General features: G+C 41.7%; 2 protein-coding genes across 4 annotated transcripts in view; both read right to left on the reverse strand.

The window, feature by feature from the left end:
- Positions 1-6,648: 6,648 nt before the first annotated feature.
- On the reverse strand, positions 6,649-10,959 carry KCNJ11 (potassium inwardly rectifying channel subfamily J member 11). Its single transcript, XM_082194624.1, has one exon. The coding sequence runs from the start codon at positions 10,824-10,826 to the stop codon at positions 9,624-9,626; it is 1,203 nt and encodes a 400-aa protein (XP_082050750.1). The 5' UTR covers positions 10,827-10,959; the 3' UTR covers positions 6,649-9,623.
- A 3,974-nt stretch (positions 10,960-14,933) lies between these two features.
- The window catches only part of ABCC8 (ATP binding cassette subfamily C member 8), a 65,923-nt gene continuing 58,222 nt past the window's right edge, over positions 14,934-22,634 (reverse strand). For all 3 annotated transcript variants that reach the window (XM_082192858.1, XM_082192857.1, XM_082192856.1), the window contains 8 exons: positions 22,072-22,192; positions 21,779-21,909; positions 20,390-20,468; positions 19,109-19,217; positions 17,982-18,085; positions 16,683-16,816; positions 16,478-16,540; positions 14,934-15,164 (listed from right to left, as the gene is read on the reverse strand). In XM_082192858.1, coding sequence (XP_082048984.1) covers positions 15,027-15,164; positions 16,478-16,540; positions 16,683-16,816; positions 17,982-18,085; positions 19,109-19,217; positions 20,390-20,468; positions 21,779-21,909; positions 22,072-22,192 — 879 coding nt within the window. In that variant the 3' untranslated portion in view covers positions 14,934-15,026. The remainder of the gene's footprint in view (positions 15,165-16,477; positions 16,541-16,682; positions 16,817-17,981; positions 18,086-19,108; positions 19,218-20,389; positions 20,469-21,778; positions 21,910-22,071; positions 22,193-22,634) is intronic.

The raw sequence follows: 22,634 nt of genomic DNA on the forward strand, positions 1-22,634 counted from the left end.
TTCTGGAGTTGGTAAGTTCTGAATGTTACTCATGGTGAGAACAAGTAAAATGAATCTAAATCTCTACTGAAAACATTCTCCAGTTTCTTAGAATTTTCATGTCAATACTTTGTTTTGAATGGTGATGAAAAGCTAACATCTTTTCCTGCTGTGGGCAGTTTCCATTAGTGCTGTGACAGATATTACAGTAAAAACATAAGAAGAGCCCATTGGATCAGGCCAATGGTTCTTTTGGAATTGCTAAGAATGGTTACTGATAATAGTTTCATTAATCTCCAAATAAGGAACAGAATACAGTAAAAGTAAATAACATCAGAAGATACTGTTGCAATAGAAATGGATGTTCTATCTTAGCTCCAGATGTTTCAAGCAAGTTAAGCATTTGATCTACACATATAAACAGGTCTGTGTAGCTTGTTAAAATGTAAGTACCTGTAAATGCACAACTCCATATCAGGTCAGTTGGTTAGGTTTTTTCTGGACTATTGTGCGTAGGCTGCTCGGAGCATTATTTAAAAGAGACTTGGTGCTGTTAGAATTAAGAACAAGCATAATTCCAACTGATTTTAAACATTTGAATAGGATATTCTGTTATTACTTTAAAATGGTTTGTGGATGGCATGATTCATCTTCATACAAGTGCAGCCATTCACCCATGGAGGAATCAAGTCAGAACCCTGTTCCAAACACATACCTCATCTTAACATGCCCATCATTGTTTTTTGAAAGGCAAGTAGAAAGCAGCTGATTTAAAATACCTCAGTCTGGCACCACACCTGATTTAGCATCCTTAAAAGTTGATCATGCTTCACTCTTTGAATGAGTGTTTGCAGTTTCCCCTCATCTGAAGATTCACGAAGCTTGCAATCTCCATAAATTCCTTCTCGATCTCTTCTTGTCTTTTAATAGCCTGTGTCTGGGACAGGGCATGCCATTTAGTAACATGTATCCCATCTTGCTACTGAATCAAAAATAGTACACAGAATCATAGAGAGAGTCCATTAAACATTTACTGCTTTGAATTTGCCAACTGGCTCTCCCAACTAGTTTTCCCCTGAAGCAAAGCTGCCATAGCTCAGAGTGCAAGGATTGCTTGAAAATTCTCTCCATTGTCTGCCCTGCCTAATTTTTAGTCCCCCAGAATGATGCTTGCCTCAGTAAGGCATGCTTCAGGGTAGTCATTTTCCGTTTAGGATAGCCTCTGCACCATTTAGAACTCCAAGGGAGGTAGAGCTTTCACTGATTCCACTGATTCCACTTCTTCTATGATAGTATGTTAGTAATGGAGGGGAAATCCACTAGATGGCACTCTCTTTCAGAATTTTAAACATTAGTAGGAAATCTCTTACAACCTGAAAAGATTTCTGTGGAGCCTCTAAGGCAAATAATAATAATAATAATAATATTAAAATACTCAAGGGCTGTATCTGGTTCACAGGCTGATGGTTGCATTAAATCTGTTCAAGCAGATTTAGATAAGAAAATATTTTTGTTTTCTTGTCTTGCTTTTAAGACTTGCAGCTGATGAAATAATCAAGATAAAAACAGCAGCCTCAAACTCTTGAGTCCCTTTATTCTGAACCTCATGATTTTCTTTCACTAAAATACTATATTTCATATGCAGGAGGTGGATGGAACCTGCACTGGAACCTTGTAGTCCAGGAATAAAATTTATATAAAATGTCCAAATGCATGATTTTACACTATGAGCAAATACCTTTGTGGGGATTTTTTCAGTACTAAAACAAGCATTATGCAGGCAACAGTTCAATAAAAGATACAATAAAAGACGGTTATAAAAACTGAGTAATAAACAAGCCTTGTGTTTATTATATATTATTAGTACTACTCAGTAGGCTACCAAGAGTCAGCTCACTGAAGGCAGGCACTGCTCTGACATGGAGATCATCTTGAGGACATACCAAAGGCTTGAACAACTGTGATCTTATTTCACTGAACCTGGATTCTTCACATTGGTAACACATGAGGAGGCAAGTAGTTGTGAATTTCCCCCCTGCCCTTCACAGAAGTGCTGTCTTTAGTGAAGCAAGCAATAATGGAAGTCTTGCTGAATTCTGTGAAGCCAAAATTCTCCTGTTTATTTTGTGTGTGTGTGTGCTGACACCTCAATCAGCTCCTCCTCCATTGGCAGACTTTCAGCTTGTTCCAGCAGAGCTGAAATATTGCTGTGAAGGAGCTGCACAGCGAAGGACACAGACTTTTAATGTGTTCAGTTTTCTCCTAAATGTTCTGCCTTGTGAAGGCCATACCAAATCTGACTTCTTATTATTTAATCTGCCTTGGCTACTCATTCAAGGGCTCCTGAAGTGCCAGATTTGCCTTTATGGCACTGGTTCCGAACTCCTGCAGCTTTAAGGATCCAACAATTAAATGCCAACTATTGCTCTATAAGGGACGTGGGTGGCGCTGTGGGTTAAACCACAGAGCCTAGGGCTTGCCGATCAGAAGGTTGGCGGTTCGAATCCCCGCGATGGGGTGAGCTCCCATTGCTCGGTCCCTGCTCCTGCCAACTTAGCAGTTTGAAAGCACGTCAAAGTGCAAGTAGATATCTAGGTACCACTCCGGCAGGAAGGTAAACGGTGTTTCCGTGTGCTGCTCTGGTCCCCAGAAGCGGCTTTGTCATGCTGGCCACATGACCCGGAAGCTGTACACCGGCTCCCTCGGTCAATAAGGTGAGATGAGTGCCTCAACCCCAGAGTCGGTCACGACTGAACCTAATGGTCAGGGGTCCCTTTACCTTTACCTATTGCTCTGTGCCACTGAGTTGAGGCCGGAGCTCAACAGACTGATAGCAAGGTTGCCAGCTCTGATGCAGTGGGAATACATGTGCTCTTGAGCCCTAGATTCCATTCTATCCCCTCTGCTTGGAGGAAGAGAAACTCTTCATTGTTCACGCAATGCAATGCAAAGTCAACCATATACAGTGGTACCTCGAGTTAAGTACTTAATTCGTTCCGGAGGTCCGTTCTTAACCTGAAACTGTTCTTAACCTGAGGTACCACTTTAGCTAATGGGGCCTCCCGCTGCTGCCACGCCGCTGCTGCTCAATTTTTGTTCTCATCCTGAAGCAAAGTTCTTAACCTGAAGCACTATTTCTGGGTTAGCGGAGTTTGTAACCTGAAGCGTCTGTAACCTGAGGTACCACTGTAGATCGTTCAGAGGAGGTATGTTCTCTGGTCCTCTGCAGGGTGCTGTTATAGGGTATGCAGGATAGAGCAACAGATTCTGCCTTGTTTTGCCAAGCATAATTTAACTGTCCATCTTTTGCCCCACTCTTGATCTAACGGATCAAGGCAAGTTACATTTCTAATTTGAAGTATGTATCTAATGTACATGAGGATCTTTGCAGCAGCAGAACTAAATGGACAGTTGCTGCTGTCAACAGGGAGAACAGATAGGCCTGGATTCAGTTCCCTACACTCCAAATAGATTAGTGCTGTCAGAGTTGGCATAGCTGATCTTCTCCTTGGCACTGTCCACGTCTTCAACCTTAGGTGCTGGATGTGGGTATTGTTGATCACCCCACATTTCACATAGCACTTTTTGCATTCAAATAAACAATCTAGAAATGAGATCTGTTTCCACAAGCCTCCTTCCTTGGATACATCACCCTTTCTGGATACAGAGTTATAGTGTAGCAAAGCTTGGGTTTTTCTTTCATTATACAGTACTGGGATTTAAAAGCTCATATTTTTCTTTACTGAGAGAAGCTGATGAAAAACTAATATAACTTTGCCTGTATTGTGTTTGCCTCTCCTCATTGGAATTCTTTTTAACTCCTTGATTACTAACCCGTTGGGGTGGGGTGGGGGGGGGGAAAGGTTTTGGTGGGATTGCTCCTACCCCTCCTGCTGCTAGGACTCTTGCATTTAGCAGGTGCATCATGGACAGAAATGCAAAATCAACAGGCATGCAAATACTGTGATGAGAGAAGCTTCAAAGAGCATAGAATTGTAGAGCTGGGACTACGAAATTCATCTAGTCCAATCTCCTGCAATGCAGGAATCTTTTCCCCAATGGGGGGCTCAAACCCACAACCCTGAGATTAAGCGTCTCATGCTCAGTTGCAACACTTTGCACAGGATAATAGGAAGTGGCAGCCCTATTTCTGTGTGAAATTAATTTCACATTTATATTTGTGTGTGCTTTTTTGACATCAAAACCACATTTCATGAAACCACTGTCTAGTGCTTTCTTGCAATGGCATTTGTATTGCTTTTTCAGATTAGGTTAATATGAATCACTGAACATCTCTCAAAGCATATTTGTGGCTTGCATTTAAAAGACCATTAATTTGAAATGAATGAAAAGTTATGTGATACAATTCTCATTTTAGCATGAGATGGTACGTTCCAAGCCATTGTTCTTATTCAAATTGCATGCCATTTATTAGAACCTTAGGACAGAACTGATGTTTAAATCAATCTTATTTAAAGCACTTTTTAATATTTCTTTCCTTCTTTGACATGTTCCCATTACATTTAGAGGATATATTTATCAGAGATGTGATACTTGGGCATTTGAGTCAATAAAACCTATTTATAATTGCATTTATCCAAACTTTCTACAGGGGCTTTGCATGCCCTAGTCAGACAGGTGAGGTTGTAATACAGGAAGATCAGGAATAAACCAAGATGATCAACAACCCACATAAGGTCTGGATTTAAAATAATTTTGGTCTAAATGAGGCTGAATCAATTTTGATAATAAATAATAACAATTATAATAATAATAAATATCAGCTAACTGTGCAACTTTATGCCTGTCTACTCAGAAGTACTTAGTGCCAGGTTCTGTGGGACTCCTGTGTAAGTGTGTACAGAATTGGAGTTGAAAAGCAAGTTGACGTTTTTTTTTATGGGCCAGGGTAGTCTTCGCAGATTTGCCACCTTTTGTGCTCACAGCACTTTGATGTTTCAGGGCAAATACGCCCTCTGTTCAATTTCTATCATTAAGCTGGTTAAGAATACAGAAGCCATCATAACAGAAGAAAAAGGTACATCTTTACACGGAACTAAGATGGTGAGTATGCCTTAAACTGGGTTGTGGACTGAGCTAATTGATAGGTTACAAGAGCTACAGCGAAGTAATACTTTGAATGACCGGGGGGTAGGGGTGTGGGGAGATGCTAACTGTAGAAACACAACACACTAAACAGTGTAAGGGTGGATTCACATGACCAGTTTCCCCACTGGACATGTGAAACGACACCGTGAGGTTTTGTTCATATGTCTTATGGATTGGACTGATGCAGGTTATGAGCTGAATTAAGTGGAAAAGGAACCCGTCTGTTGTTGCTGCCATTTGAGCTTTGACTGCAGCAGCCCCAGAAATGGAAAGTTCTTGGGACATCTCTGTTGTCATTTTTTAATCAGGAATGGGGTGCTAGTGGATTTTTAATACCTGAACTAAGGAGGATAAGAGCTGGTGCCCAGAATTACCTAAAGGAGAAGGGAGGAGCCAGGCTTGGGAAATGTTGGGACAAGGGATATGGGAAAAAACTTGGCTCCTTCATTTTAATATTTTTCTGTGTAAATGGCTCTGAGGACCAAACCCTTCACCCAGAAGATACCCATGGGCTGCATTTATTCTTCTCACAGGAAAAAAAAATCATTAGTTTTGAAGGGAGAAGTCCCTGTGGACAGCTTTTGAAAATATCCTTCACCACCAGTCCTTATATAGTGTGACAAAATCTATTCACCAGCACTAATGCCTCTCTCTACAAGTATCCTTCACAGGTGCTCAGTGTCCACAATAATCTTGCACGCCAAAACAACTGCTCTCATTCTAGGTCTGGCTAGAATCATTTTGCTGCCTGAAGGAGAGCAGCGAATGGCACTCTCCTCACATCAAGGTGCACAGTATCCAAGGCAACAGTAATAAATAACTTTGTTTGCTTCCCATTTATTACATCCCAAATCTAAGGCAACTAATCCTACTCCACCTAATGGAATGACCTAGCTGAAACAACCCTGTTATCCAAGTTGTCTTTTCCACTGACCAAAGTCAGCATACCAATACCACAACCTTCTCCCTTGGCTTTAATTTGCATTTGCACATTGAATGCACATTGAATACACTTGTGCTACTTACTTAGGCATAGTGAGTGGGGCTTACATTTTGGCATGTAGCAATATCCACTTGTAGATCAATTAGGAATTGCTTCCTAATCCTGAAAGATTGTTCAGTGATTTGTATAGGTGGTAGAGGTGAAGGAATGATAGCCCCAACCTATATTGTGAGCATGTAAAACAGATCCGGGGAACCTTGGGCCCTTCAGAACTGCTGAACTACAACTCCCATCAGCTCCAGCAAGCATGGCCAATGGGCAGGGATTGCAGCAGCTGTAGTTCATCAGCATCTGGAAGGCTGACTGCTCCTCACACCTGGTACGGAGCCAGGTGTTGGCAAGGCAGAGAAGGCACCCCTGAGAAATCACAACATATGACCTGAAACATGTGGGGAGAGATGGTTTGACTATCTACTTGCTTTCCTCAATGGTACCTCTGATATTATAGAAAAAAAGGAAACAACCTTGATTGAATAAGTGTGCATACGGAGAAATAGGGTTAGTATATTGTTATTAAGACTTCAAATAAAGAACCCAAGGAATACACATAACCAGAATTCATAAGGAATAAATTTATTGCTGTTTAATTAACAGGGCAGTCCTACACATATCTGCTCAGAGGTAGGCCCCATTGATTTCAGTGGGACTTACTCCCAGGTAAGTGTATATCTGATTGCAACCTAAAGTTATCAACTTATTTGTTAACAAAGGGAAGCAAGGTGTGTATTAACATATTTTGTCATTATAGTTTTGCATTTTTCTTTTAAATATAACAGGAATAGAAATTTTAAATTCAGCAATGACCCAAATGTTATTCCTGTCTGTCACAATATTTTTGACTATCCATTTCTTTGGCCATCTGTCATTCTGCAAATATACAAAGCCAGGTCTCTTGCAATGACAGCCTCAGTAGCACTGGGCCCCGAGAGCAATTATTCTAAATTTCTCCTTCCGTGTTCCCCAGCTAATGATACACAGAACAAAGGGAATCTATGAATATATAGATTTCCTCAAGCAATTGGAGACACAAAAAGTTGCATGAATAGGCTCATGCACATCCTCATCCAGACCTATGAGAGAATTATATCACATGCATGATTTAACAGCTGTTTTAGAATCTCACTGTTTAACTCAGCAACAATACAGCAACCTCTTACATTTTAGAGTACCACTAAAGGCAACCTCCCTAGTGTCTCAGCATGCAAACCAATTCCACAAATTGGCAAAGCAGGTGCAAGTTAGATTACAACCTGTTTTGTCCCAATCAGCAGTTTAAAATAAATTTAAACCCAAGTGTTCTGGGTTAATGAATTGCAGCCTAGATGTTAAAGCTACATTTCAGCATAACTTACAAACATCATTTTGATGCTGAATAAGGGCACTTTAGGGAGTGAAAGCAATTTTCTTTCATTTGAAATCAACAAAATCTGTGTGGCATTTTTACAATTAAACAAGGATAAGTAGAGGCAGGCTGTAAAGAGATTAAGAGCACTTACATCGCTGGAAGAAATTACACAGATGTAGCAAACCATAAAGGTGAGATATCAAAACAATCCTCAACTGTATTAAACAATGTGATCATAATAACAGACATTTGAGCACTACTGTGTGTTTTTTTAAAATGTGTAGCTTTTATTTTTTCTGTTACCAGAATATAAAACCATTAACTTTGTTTTGCTGCTTTATTCCATGCCACATACTGTTTCTGTTTAGATATTGTGCACAGGCTGCACAGCTATGCCACACCTGCTTGTGTAGCAAATATCTTAAAAGCATGCAAATGTATTAAAAGGTACATACATGCTCATGTAACATGCATTTAAGACTTTACATTTGGAATTACAGTTCCTTTTCCTACACTGTTTTATTTGGTAAAATAAGGTAATATCCTCTTTTTGATTAATACATATATGATCCATAATTCGATATAGTCACTCAGTCGAGTAACTTAAATAAGATCAGTTTGAAGAATTTTGATTTAATTTGATCTAATTTCATTCCATCTATTTGGATTAAATTAGTTAAAATCTAAGCGCATTTACTAATTTAGTCTCTGATTGTCAGTTTTGTTCCATTATCATTTTTGGTGTGGTAAATGCCACAATTAGGTTCAGTGTGATTTTTCTAATAGCAGTCACTGAGCTGTCCCCATTAATCAGTACCAAATAAGTGGTAATAAGAATTTATGTACTTTCTTTATATCCCGCCTCTCCTCCAATGAATTCAACACTGTACAAATGGCTCTCTCTTTTCTTTTCTCCTTGCAGCAACATTGTGAGGTAGGTGAGGCTGAAAGTATTGACTGGCCCAAGGTCATCCAGCGAACCCTATGGGTGAGTGGAGATTTGTTCCTGGGTATCCAAAGCCCTAGAATGACACTCTGTCTACTAGGCTGTCTTTTGTATTGTCTAACTCTACTAAAACAAAGAACATTACTGTAAGTTTATAGATGATGCTGTCACATGAAGATTTGGATTTGTTATCACAGGCAGGCAAGCAAATTGTGTTGCCAGCAAATGGCTTTATCTTGCTGTTGCCATTTATTGACAAATATGGTTTGAATTCAAAGGAGGCGTAAATATACTGCTTGCATATTGTTATTTATTTGTCTGTTACATTATAAATTATCTTAGAAAGTATTTTTGTACAAAATGTCCACTATTTTAAAATGACATTCTACTTATTCAGGTCAGAAGGATCAATATTGGGTACTGAGTTTGAATTAAGATGAAGGATCTAATTCCTTAGTTCAAATTAAACTGAGTCAAAACTGAATGTGCCTACAATTTCAGTAGCAGGCAGCACTAATAAAAAGCTTATAAGGTTTATACTTGTGTCATGTAGGATTTGGATGCTGGATGTGACAGAATAATAAACACACTTAAGACATTTCATTTTCCTGTTTGCAACCCCTACCTGCAACTACTATATCTTATTATTGTCTAATATTTTTGGCATGAACTTAATTCCAGTTAAATTTAATTATAAAGTTAACGAGTGCCAATGAGATTATACATCACCTAGTTCACTTGCAATTAAAATAAACCATGTAATATTATTTATGGATTAAATTAAATAATTATTTAAGACATAAAGCACTGCAGTGTAAACAGGCACCCTTGTGTATGCAGCCTCTCTTTTTATCATAAATACTAATAACTTATTTCTTTATTATTAAGCCTAATTAACTTACTACTGTACTGGAACTGAGATGCTTGTATATAATAAGAGTTAAAAACATATCAAATCTATGCATTGCCAGAGGATAAATAATACAACTTAATACATAGAAAATGATTTCTCAAAAAAGGCGACTTTCTGTTCAGATTGTTTATCCTCTCCAAGTGTTTGTGCAAATAAATAAGAAAGTCAAAGGGAGATGATTCAAGCCCAGTTTTCCTTAGATGTCCTGAATCACACATTTGTCTTGCACCAAACAATATCTTACCTACCTTGTGGAACCACAATCTGAATAACACATTGGGGTCCCCCGTTTGCTTGCTGTGTCTGATACAGGAGCTGAATCTATGTGTCAGGAAGGTTCATCGGATATGCAAAACATGGGCTTTAACCGGACAGACCTTTTCCTAATAGTGCCCCTAGGTGACAAGGAGATGCTGTCCAGGATGCTCTGGTTTTCCTCCAGTTGCCTGGCAGTGCAGCTTGGGGTGGGCACCTTCACAGTGTTGCCAAACTTGGAGTAGTCTACCGAGTACTGCCCATCCTCTTCGGTCACGATGGGCACAAACCTTTGTCCCCAGAGGATCTCGTCGGCCAAGTAGGACGTCCTGGCTTGAGTGGTGATGCCCGTGGTTTCCACCACCCCTTCTAGGATGACGATGACTTCCAGATCCTCGTGGTGGTGGAGGTTGTCCGGGGCCACGTCGTACAGAGGGCTGTTCCTGTCGATCACGTGGCAGATGATGAGCGGGGAGACCAGGAAGATGCTGTTGCCCCCTACCGGGTTCTCCATCTGGATGTCGATCTGGTGGAGGGGCACCACCTCCCCCTCGGGGCTGGCCGTCTTCCGCACCACCTGCATGCGGATGGTGGCGCTGATGATCATGCTCTTGCGCAGATCGCCCACGCGCAGCATGAAGCAGAGCTTGCCCTGGCGGAGCGCGATCACGGCGTGCTTGCTGAAGATGAGCGTCTCGGCGCGCCGGTGCGCCTGGGCCGTCTTCATGAAGATGCAGCCCAGCATGATGGCGTTGATCACCAGGCCCACGATGTTCTGCACGATGAGGATGAGGATGGCGGCGGGGCACTCCTCGGTCATCATGCGCCCGCCGAAGCCGATGGTCACCTGCACCTCGATGGAGAAGAGGAACGCCGACGTGAAGGAGCGGATGTCGGTCACGCAGGGCACGAAGTCCTCCGCCCCGCCGGCGGCGTCGCCCGGCTGCAGGTGGAGCTGGCGGGTGCTCTGGTCGAGGTCCCCGTGGGCGAAGGCGATGAGCCACCAGACCATGGCGAAGAGCAGCCAGCTGCACAGGAAGGACATGGTGAAGATGAGGAGCGTGTGGCGCCACTTGAGGTCCACCAGCGTGGTGAAGACGTCCTGCAGGAAGCGGCCCTGCTCGCGGATGTTCTTGTGGGCCACATTGCACGCGCCGTTCTTGCCCACGAAGCGGGCCCTCCTCTCCCGGGCGCGGTAGCGGGACGGATCCGGGACATCCTCGGCCAGCCGGGTCAGCACATACTCCTCCGGGATGATGCCCTTCCTGGACAGCATGGCTGGCCTGCGCTCTCCTCCTACAGCCCCCGGCCCGTGGCGGCGGCGGCGGCGGCGGGGACGCTGTCGGAGGGAGCCATCGCGGCTGCTCCTGCTGCTCCTGCTGCTGCTGCTGCTGCTGTGCCTCCTTCGCCGCCCCTCCGCCTGCCCTGGCCGACTCCCCTTCCCCGCCCGCCTCTGCAAGCCCGACGCGCTCCCCCAGCTGCGCACGCCAATCACAGCCCTCGCCGGCTTTTGCAAAGGCGGCGGCTTTTCCGCCGCTCGCTCTCGCAGCCAACCAGCCCGCCGCAAGCCGGGATCGCCTGCCTGCCTTGAGCGGCCGGCTTTGGAGAAGCCGGCGGCAGCGGAGGAGGCGCGTTCAGAGGCAAATCCGCTGGCGGCGGCGCTTGGGAACCTGACTCTCCGGAACGCTCGCCAGGGGGCGCTGTCGCGCAAGGGAGACCCATTATGGTGGGAGGGCTGCGCAGTCACGAGAAGACCGCACAAAAGGGATCATAGGGTCACGGGGTTGCACGGAACCTGGGCGCTCACCTAGGCAAGGCCCTGGCACAGCTGCTAACTGCTTTGCAAGAGAAAGGTCCCACGTCCGGTCCCTGGCGTCTCCAGGTGTGGCTGGGGAGTCTCCTGGCTGTAACCCTTAAGAGCTACTGCCAACCAGTGTAGACATTACTGAGATAGTTAGGCCGTTGCTTTGACGTGGTACAAGGCAGCTTCTTATGTTCCATAATAATAATAATAATAATAATAATAATAATAATAATAATAATAATAATAATAATAAATAAAAGTTATTTATACCCCGCCCATCTGGCTGGGTTTCTCCAGCCACTCTGGGTGGCTTCCAACAGAATATTAAAATACAATAAAAAGCTTCCCTAAGCTTCCCTAAACCAGGCCCTTGCTTGGTGCAGAAGCAGTGAATCTTTGAAGGCCACTGTCTTCCTCCCCTTAACCTTGTCTTTCCCAGGTGAAACATCCCCATCCTCCTAGCTGCCATGATGGATGGACGGAGAGGAGGGATCAAGTGTTCATATGCAAAGAGGCCTAGAGCTCTTGCTCAGTGCACCTGCTCAGATAAGCTGCCTCTTTTATTTATCAATACCAGCCACTCACTGCAGTGCAGAATAGAGAGGAAGTCTGGAGCAATTTCTCTCTAATGTAACAATATTTAGGGCTTTTATTTTGAGAAATGGTGAGTAAGTGGTATATGAGATTAGACATGGCGTGGATAGAGTTGTTCCCTAATACAGTGGTACCTCTGGTTACAAACTTAATGTGTTCTGGAGGTCTGTTCTTAACCTGAAACTGAGGTGCACTTTCGCTAATGGGGGCTCCTGTCACGCTGCTGCTGCACAATTTCTGTTCTCATCCTGGGACAAAGTTCTCAACCCGAGGTACTATTTCCGGGTTAGTGGAGTCTGTAACCTGAAGTGTTTGTAACCTGAGGTATCACTGTACTCAGGGCAGTCCAATGAAGCTGAATGTTGGAAGAGCCAGGAGACAAGATAAAAAGTTTTTTTTTCACACAGCACATAGTTAAATTACAGGCTTCACTCCCACTAGGTGTAGTGACGGCCACCAACTTGGATGGCTTAAAAGAGGATTAGACAAGGTCAGCAAGAGTGAGGCCATCAACTCAACTGTGCAGCTGATCACTTCAGAGGTGACCTCAGCCCTGCTTTCTTCAGGGATCAACCATGCAGTTGAGCTCCTCCTAGGGAACTCAGTCATGTAGCAAATCCAGCTGTGTCACCTGTCCCACAACTGATGTCACATATAACTTCAGGTGCGTGGGGCAGGTGCGTGTGATGTTGAGGCAAATTTGGGCTATGGGCTGGAGGTTCCTCACCCGTGACCTAGACAGAGTGGAGGAGTGCCTACCCCTTTCTAGTGTATCACCCAGAGGAAGAAGGCACACAGATTAATATGGAAAGGGAGGTGGTGGCATATTTGCTTACTTGTTGGTGCTCTCTTATTCCATTTGGTCTCAGAAGCAGTGGGAATGAACTTCATTAAAATGAACATTAGAGGAGGGTGTGTGTGTGTGTGTGCGCGCGTGCCTGCCTTTATGCACCAGTCTCTTGATGTGCAAATGCTAGTTTCCTTGTTTAACAAATGTTACAGTTCCCATTATCACTGCTAATTGGTTTGCCCAAGCTCTCCACAACTGTTTCCTGAACAGAAGATCTGGGTAAAGTTCAAGAGCTTTCTCTGGCTACTTGATTATTTTTAGTGTCCTTGGGACTGCTGAGCTGTTTAAGTGTTCAGGCACCTCTTTTCATCTTTCACTGAAGGGATATTTTAAGATTATATACCAAGCACACAGGTATACTCCAAGTAAGGTAAAAACAGTTAATATTAGACATATCCATTGAAGTACTTTGCAGGGCATTAAAAAGCACCCTCCCAAAGGGAGATAGAAAATAGTATTTAATTGCATATGGGGCTGTCTTTATGCATAAATCTTCTGTTATAAATTTGTGCAGTGTTCTGTTACCTGTGGTAATTTAGAATTTACTAGAATGAACATCACCACCTGTGCAGGTACATAAGTAACTCGGCCTTATTTTACTATAGAATATTTATTTTTGAGAGTGCATCAGATCTACTTTCAACAGCTTACATTTTAAAAAAATGTTATAATATAGTAAACTGTGATTTAGCACTGAAGCAACAGACTTTCATTGCTGTATCTCCTAGAAGAATTTATATTATTGGAGGTTGTTTGGCCTTTTAGAAGTTTGTTGGTTCTTGAACAATATTAATAGTCTGCAATATATATAATCTAGCAGGGTATACATATTGGGTTTTGCCTTCAGCTAAGTTTTACTCAGGTCCAGTAATTTCATTGGGTTTACTGTGAGCCATAAATGTTGAATGCTACTCAATTGGGTTTTTTTAGTCATTAACTCATCATTAACTTATTTTAGATTATATAAGTGCTTAGATCTTGATGAAATTAATTGTGGTCATAATCTTCTGGGACAGTATTTTCAAAATATTACATAGGTTGTTCAGTATGAACTAATTGGAGGGTGAGGTTAGGATGAAGGTAATTCTTCCTAAGAATTTGCTTTGTAATGCTTCATTTTGTCAGTTTCAAACAGGGTTTTTTTTGTTTTTTTTTGCTTTGATCAGCACAAGAGCATAAATCTTAGCTTTGTGGAGGATCAGCATGGTTGATTCAGATATTGGAGCAGATGGGAACACACTGCAGGGGAAGCTATCATCCCAGTGCCCCGTGGTTCTTGCTCAGAGGGGGTGTCATTGATGTTACTTTTATTGCTTCTTTCAGCCTCTCTGCACAGTTGATTTTCAGTGCCTGTGTATGAAATACTAATTTGTTGTATAGTGTCCCGCATGATTTTCCTCAAGGTTGTATTTATGTTACAGAGATTGTAGTTCAGATCCCCAACACTGATTATAATATATTTTGTACCTGGGAAATTGTTAATACTTCCCCTCCACCCCTGAACAGTACTACACCCATTGATTGATGGATTAATTGAAACACTTTTCAGTGTGACATTGAACATGTAGTTGGAAAACATGCTCATCCATGCCATCCCGACTCCTGATCTGCATGTGGTCAATGAAACAGGTGCATAAATCATATGAGTGTACAAGACAGGGTTCCTAGGAGTTGTCTCCTATGATTGTGAAGCTGTTTTCATTTTTATAGTGTTTTCCATTGTCCACTTAACCTGTGTTGCATATCTGTATGACAGGGGCACATAAGGACATGTTGTTGATACAGTTATGAAATCTCCCTTTTGAATTACCTGTTCCTGCTTAGGGATAAGAAAATGATGGTTGGATATGGTATTATCTGAAATGATAACTTTCAGATAAGGGGTGGGTTTGTTCCTTTATTTAAAAGCCTCATTGTTTAAACTTAATTTTGTACCATAGTGGTTCTTGTAATAGTTTGATCCACTGTGACACAGCTTTGGTATAAATCAGGTTAAATAAACAAAAACAAGCAATAATTACTAAAAAAAATGACTGCTTGAAGAAATTCACAGAGCAGGACAATGTATTCATACTTAAAAGGTAAACCATTTTTGGTCCCGACCCCCATCTCCCCAGAATGAAGAGACTCAGCCCTATATTATTAAATTGCTTTTTATTTACAGGTAATTTACTGAATTATAAAATGGATAATAAAATTGCACTTGCAAATATTTAATTTATTTATATTTACTTGTCCGCTTGGACAAAAGAAGCAAACACACTATCTTCTTGTTCCAGAAGAACCTCTGGTTTGTCATATTCCAGAATAACTCCTCTCTTCATTACAATAACCATATCTGCATTAAGAATGGTGTGCACCCGGTGCTACAAAAAATAATAATGAAATAGATAGGATGAGAATTATAATTATATATGTAACCATCTGTGATAGATATACTTTTAGATTATTAGAAAATACAAGTATGAGAAAAAAATGATTCAGTTCTGCCAAAAACCTCTTTGCTCATTGGAATGTAATTAGCACTTCATTGATCAAGGCAGCCACAAAGCTTCTTTTTGGACTGCCTCTCCATTTGTTTTCAGGCACAATTTGTGCTGGTTTTTACCTTAAAAGCCCTAACTAATAGGGAGCCAGAATGTCTATAGGACTGCTTCCTGTCATATGAACCAATCTTGCCACCCACAAAGGCATAGTTACTCTAGAAGCAACAAAGTTCTGTTGTGGAACTCTCTTGCTAAAGAGGTTCAGTTGGCTCCCTCTCTTTTAAGCTTTAGCTGAAATGTGACTTGATCTCTCTCTCTCTTTTAAAATCTACTTCTTAACTTGGTTCGAAGCATCTCTCCCTTGTTGATTTTGCTAATTTGATTTATTTATTCTGCTCTTTATTGTATTTTAATTGTTTCATAGTCACAACGTGAGGGAATAAATTAAAAGAATCCTTCATTTTTAGAAGGTTCTGTCTTTTTAGGAGCTTCTTAGCCCTCTTTGTGCTCAACATCCTCTGTCCCCTTTCTGTACTGATAGAAGTTGTTCAGCATACCGTAAACACCTTGGCATGGTGACCCGCCCCCTCCTCCAAGCCATGGCGGAAAGTGATTTTGTTATTATTATTTTTTTAAAAAACTCTTATCCACAGAAATAATGCTCTTCAAGCCTGCAATTTCAGAATGCCACCTGCTGAAATAGTTAATAGATAATAGCAGGTCATGATCAGTGAGTTCTATGCAGTTTTCCCAGATGGTGCTCCCAGTTCATGCTAGCTGAGAAGCAGAAAAACCACAAGCAAGACATCTGGGAACTGCTGCTGGGAAAGAGCTTTGTAGAAATCCCCAGGCAAGAATCTCTTCTGGGCAGCCCCCAGGATCACAGCTGACTATTTTCATTTTGGTTTGTTGCAAAGAGTTTCCCTGAATTAAAACAAAAACATCTTATGGCTATAAACACATTGTAACTGAGCCCCCTGAAATGTTAAAAATAATATTTTACTGGCAACATTTTATTTTGTTAGGGGAGGAAGAGTTGTCTTGATTCAGATTTGAGAAACATAATATAATTGATTGAAAATTAAAGGAAATTTCTCATTTTAGAAGCAAGAGCTGATGATAATGTTACAGGTGTATTAAAAATGTACAACACATTCAAAAAAAGCATCTCAGCAGCAAAATACAATACTTACTGCAATTGTCACCACCGTTCGATCAGCAAATGCAGTCATTACAACCTTCTGAAGAATATTTTCCTATATAAGCCGATGAACAAATATTTTAGTTAATTCAGAAACATGCATAAACAGAAACATTGTGTGAAAACTACCTAGTTAAAAAAACAAAGAAATTAACAATTTTGCTTCCTTTTCAGGGACATGTCATTTGTAAACTTACAGTTGCCATGTCAATTGATGCTGTGGCTTCATCCATAATGAATATACTTGTCTTCCGTACAAAGGCCCTAGCCAAGCAGAACAGTTGCCTTTGCCCCAGGCTGAAGTTTTCTCCACCTTCTGTGACAATGGCATCTGATTGGAATAAAATTAATATTTAGAGGAAACCTGTGAAAATATATGGGTTCCAGTGACAACGTGCCTTAAGAGCCAACAGTAATTGTTGAGGTAGTGGGAGAGCAGCACCTCTGGACCTGCACCTCACCAGTCTTACGACTTTTCTTTGTGTACTGTTTTCTCTTTAGACAGATGGCCTTTCTCTACGAGCCCCATGATCAGGCAGAGGAAATAGCAGGAAAGAACTTGAGAGGAAGAAATGGTAAGAAGAAAGACAAAGTAGTGCTTCAAAAACAAACAGTGAAGAGTGGGAAAGAAGCCAAATGCTGAGAGAGAAGGAACTAGGGTGGAGTCTCCTCTGCTTATCTAAGTCTTTACAGCTGCATCATGCGAGCCCACCTGTCATGGCGGTGGGTGGAGACAAGCTATCTCTGAGTGCCTCCTTCCCCCTAAACCAGCCTTTCTCAACCTGTGGGGCCCCAGATGTTGTTGCACTACAACTCCCATCACCCCTAGCTAGCAAGGCCAGAGTTCAGGGATGATGGGAGTTGTAGTCCAACAACATCTGGGGACCCACAGGTTGAGGAATCGCTGCAACACAGAGGTGGAGTGTGGGAGCCCAAGGCTTCATTCAGGCTCGTGCATAACTTCTGACCAGGTCTCCCCATTTAGTCTGTGAGGCCACTATGGTCAAGCCATGCCCACCTGCCCTCACCTGGCTCAGATTGCCAGCACTTGTGTCTTGGGTCTTGCAGAGTGCTTTGTGGGCTGTGCATTTGTTCACACAGTTTAATGCAAAACAGGGTCACCTGACATCATTGTGATGTCAAGTGACTGTCAGGGCAGCCCCACGCACATGCTAAATGTGGTCCATGGGGTGTGAGAGAGATCACAATATGGCCCACTGGGTGGTTCCAGTTCCCACCCCTGCACTAGACCATGGATTTAATGTTACATGTGAACCAGTTCATTTTAAGTCTTTCCTGGTATCTTCTTGAAGTACTGAAGAAATGTTGAAAACCAGTTTGACCAAGATCAATGCAGGACAGGACAGAAAAAATAAATGCATCATGTATAATGTATTTTCTACAATTTCACTTCCAATAAAGGTATACTATACAGCTTAACTTCAACTAACAATATTTTTAATGCTGGATTTCCTCAGAGGTAAAGGAGTTATTACCTAGCCCACCAGGTAAAGCTTTCACCACATGCTTCAGTTGTGCTATTTCCAAAGCTTCCCACAGCATGCTGTCTGTGCATTTCTTTTCTGGATCCAGGTTAAATCTGTGAAAAAGGAAAAGCAACTAAATAGCATCAAGCCGTTTAGCTTTTTTGACACCTGAGGTAAGCAGCCACATGTAATGATTGCCTTAGTATCTTATGCACTTTGAAGAACAGGGCACAAAATATTGCCAGTCTGGCAAGAGAACAATGGGTGGGGTTTTTTGTTTTGTTTTTACTATGACTATGTCCCATGGACTGCAAGAAGATCAAACCTATCCATTCTGAAGGAAATCAGCCCTGAGTGCTCACTGGAAGGACAGATCCTGAAGCTGAGGCTCCAGTAATTTGGCCACCTCATGAGAAGAGAAGACTCCCTGGAAAAGACCCTGATGTTGGGAAAGATGGAGGGCACAAGGAGAAGGGGACAGAGGATGAGATGGTTGGACAGTGTTCTTGAAGCTACCAGCATGAGTTTGACCAAACTGCGGGAGGCAGTGGAAGACAGGAGTGCCTGGCGTGCTCTGGTCCATGGGGTCACGAAGAGTCAGACATGACTAAACAACAACAACATACATACTGTACATGCCTTGCAGTAACCCAAGTAACAAAAAACATTGGGAAAGGTTAAGTAGACCACCATGTGTTATAAATCATTTGTGCTGTTTTCAGGTAAACACAGCAAGTAATTAGCCACATATTTTCATGTTAAAATCCAGCAGTATAGCATAACATACTGAAAGAATGGGATGGAGGGATCCATCTAGAAATACTGCAATTGTCTTTTCTGCAATTCCTTTCCAGTGAATTGTGATTTTTGGACCCAGGGGGATCCAAAACAACAATGCATTGAACCATTATTATTATTATTATTATTATTATTATTATTATTTATTATTATCATCTAGGCTCCTTTTCTTATAGAAGACATTCCTCTTTGCCTTTTGAGAGATGGAACAGCAAGTCCCAGCAGCAGCCAGCAGTGATTTTGCAACAGCAATCCATGCAAATTGCAAACAGTGACAGATAGTGCAGGCCATAATCACGAACGTGCCTAATTACTTACATGATGATTATAACACTTACCGTATTGTTCCGCTGAACAAAATGGGGTCTTGGAGAATGATTGACAACCTGGATCTCAGTGTTTGTAAGGGAAGCTTGGCAATGTCTATGCCATCTATAATGATCCTTCCTGTGGGTGGTTTGTAAAAAATGAATGGTGTTTATATGCTTCATCACATGGCTTGTTTTTCTAGCTGTATCTCACAGGCACTCAGCCAGAAAGCAATATACCTCATTCACCTCACTCAGGATGTCACTATAGGTACAGCAGCTTAAACCCTCCTTACTTCACTGTAGGTAAATGGATATATAGGATTTGAAATTTAGGCACCCAGGTTATAATGCCTACATCTAAATGAAATAAATGGCTGTTATGTATCTGGATGCAAGCTGCAGTTAACCTATGGAATTGCTCTTATGGGAGGCCACCAAATTAGATGGCTTTACTCCTCTTCTAAAGCCATATAAGTTGATGGGCAAAAAAACCGTAGAGGAGAGGGCTACCAGTGGCTACCAGTCATGATGTCAGTGCTCTGTCTCCATGGTTGGAGACAGTCTGGAAACCACAGGCTAAAAAAATGCTATTGTGTCCGGGTCCTGCTTGCAGGTTTTCCACTGTCATCTAGTTGGTCACTATGAGAACAGAATTCTTAAGTACATCACTTAGCCAGAAAAGACTTGGATTCTCATCATGAATAAGGCCATTTGGTTTGCTACCTGCTTTCTGTGCATGTAAAAATTTGACCTCAGAGTATGGGAGTTGAGCTCTTCCTAGTGGCTGAAGGCAAAATCATTGCCTCCTCCTCTGGAATCCTCAAGTTCTAAAGGAGAGAGAGGCTTTGAAAGTTCTAGCTGGAGCAGGGCTTTTGCTTTCAACCACTAGATGGAGCTCAACTCACACTCTGAGGTAATCTTTACATACACAGATAATAATCTGCAATCTTTTCAAATATCACAATCACCTGCAGTAAATTGAATTTTTTTTACCACTGACATCAGTAAAAACAGCTATATTTAACAGTACAAGCATGCTAAAACGTAAGTTACCATGCAGAAAGTAAACTTTTTACCAGTAAGTCTGTATAAAAAAAAAAGGGGGGGGGATCACCACCTTGCTCTGCTGTATTATGTCGGAGATAGCAAACAGCCAAGTCAAATAGTATTTTATGTCAACTTGGGAGATGGGTGTGGCAGGGACTGGAAAAGGAGATGTGCTCTCCTCTTTGAAATGTAGCCAGGAGGATCACAGATACAAATGAAACTAATAGTAACTCATCCTGATGTGTACAAATGTAGCTTTACCTTCAAAGGTGTCAACCATCCTGAAAAAGGCAAGAGAAAAGGATGATTTTCCACTGCCTGTTCGGCCACATATGCCAATCTGCAAATCATAAATAAACCAGTTTTATAAGGGGAATAGCAAAGAAAATATTAATTCAGTAGAATGGGAAACACAGGTACAGAGCGATTGCCACAAGCACTAGTACCGTAAGTAATGCTAACATGCAAATGGCAGACTAGAAGAGCGGTTTTTTGTGGTTTTTTTTTGAGAAGACAGATAATTTATGACCAGCTTGGGGTACAGTTACATTACTAGCAGTGCTTATTGCTCCATAAGCTGAGTTGTATCCAGAGTTGTGTTCAGTGGAATTCTGCTCATGCTTGACATAAATGGGCAGAGTAGCATTTTTCACTGATTCTTCCTTTTCCCTGCAGCCCCCTGAAAACTGTTCCATAGGGTTGGGGTAGACTCCAGAACAGTGGGAGGCAACAGTAGAGGCTGCAAGAGGAATTGGCCAAAATCATCACCCTACACCTCCAGTTTGCATCCAATTCAGTGTGTCTGTGTGTGAGAGGGATCTTGCTTTGCAGTATGCATCCACTTAATGACTTTAGAAAAAAGGATAGATCTCAAAACTTTGAAAACAGGGATACTGAAGCTATTTCTCTTATCATTTCAAGCCTCCCATTTTTAAAGTTTCAATTTCTTATGCCCACGATGGTGGCAGGGTGCAGGGGTGGGAAGGTTACAAATTTGACTCAGAGATTTGACTTTATAAACCCTTTTTATGAAACTGTGTGTATTTCTGCTGGGTATCAGATCTCCTTGTATAATACCATTGGCTTGGAAGATGTACGCATGACTTTACAACTGCAATCCTACGTAAGGTTACCTGAGAGCATGCTTTACTGATCTCAGTGAGATTTACTTCAGTGTAAACACACTTAGGATCCAGCTGCCAAAGTGTAAATATAGAAAACATGTACATGAACATCAAAACAATTTTTTTTTTTTGGGGGGAGGGAAGAGATTACAGTGGTACCTCGGGTTAAGTACTTAATTCGTTCCAGTGGTCCATTTTTAACCTGAAACTGTACTTAACCTGAAGCACCACTTTAGCTAATGGGGCCTCCCGCTGCCGCCGTGCCACTGGAGCATGATTTCTGTTCTCATCCTGAAACAAAGTTCTTAACCCGAGGTACTATTTCCAGGCTAGCGGAGTCTGTAACCTGAAGTGTATATGTAACCTGAAGCATATGTAACCTGAGGTACCACTGTATATTGTTTCATCTTGTTTAAAATAGGGACGATATTCTGGAATAAATAAGAAATGGTTCTGCTCTCAGTAGTATAGTTTTCATGGGTTTTTGAAAGCTAAAGTCATTACTCTGAGTGATCATTTGTTTTACCTTTTGCCCAGGAGAGATGTGGGCACTGACATGCTTTAGCACAGGCTTCAGAGTACTGTCATAGCGAACACACAGATTCTGTATCTGAATCTCACCATGGTCAGGCCAGTTCTGAGGAATTTGTGCTGGGGCTGCAATCAAATCAAAAATAATTTGTGGAAAACTGGTTTGCTAAAAGTTCATGCTTCTTTAAAAATGGTTCTCTAAAAGTTCATGGCTATTAATGAGACTTAAGTGGGAATAATTAAACAATTACCAAGCCCTTTCTACAACTTATACAGCACCATACTCACACAACAGCCCTTCATCACTTTCAGCCTCAGTTTTTATGAGGCCGTTGAATCTTTTCACAGCTCCAAGCTGGAGTTCCATATCAGCCAGGTTGCGAACCATCCAGTTTAGATAGTTAGAGACCTAGAATAAATAGTTAAGATTTGTGTCTGGAACTGGTATAGAACGTAGGAAGGATCTCATAACCAACATTTCAGATTATTCAAAGTTGTCACTGTCTGCTCCCATGAAAGAAAATTACTAGCTTCCATTTGTCCAGAAGTCTAAATATTTGACTACTATGCCAGTCTTCTAGGTCAGTAGTTCCCAAATTCCACCCTTCCACAATCCACTTCAAATTGCAGAAGTTCTTGACAGACCACTTTATATTTGTTTCTGCCTGTTGTAGCAATTGTAATGTGCTGTGCAAGATTCTGTATGGTTTTTAATTTAATTTTTACAGCCATGCCACACACCACCTGAATGAAGCTATTAGTGGGCTATTAGTGGACGACCATTTGAAAACCCCTCTTCTAGGCCACCCAAATGCCTGTCAGTTATTATGAATAAAACTATTAGTGGGAAT

The sequence above is a fragment of the Podarcis vaucheri genome (genome assembly GCF_965113315.1).
Source record: "Podarcis vaucheri genome assembly, chromosome: 1".
NCBI lineage: Eukaryota > Metazoa > Chordata > Lepidosauria > Squamata > Lacertidae > Podarcis > Podarcis vaucheri.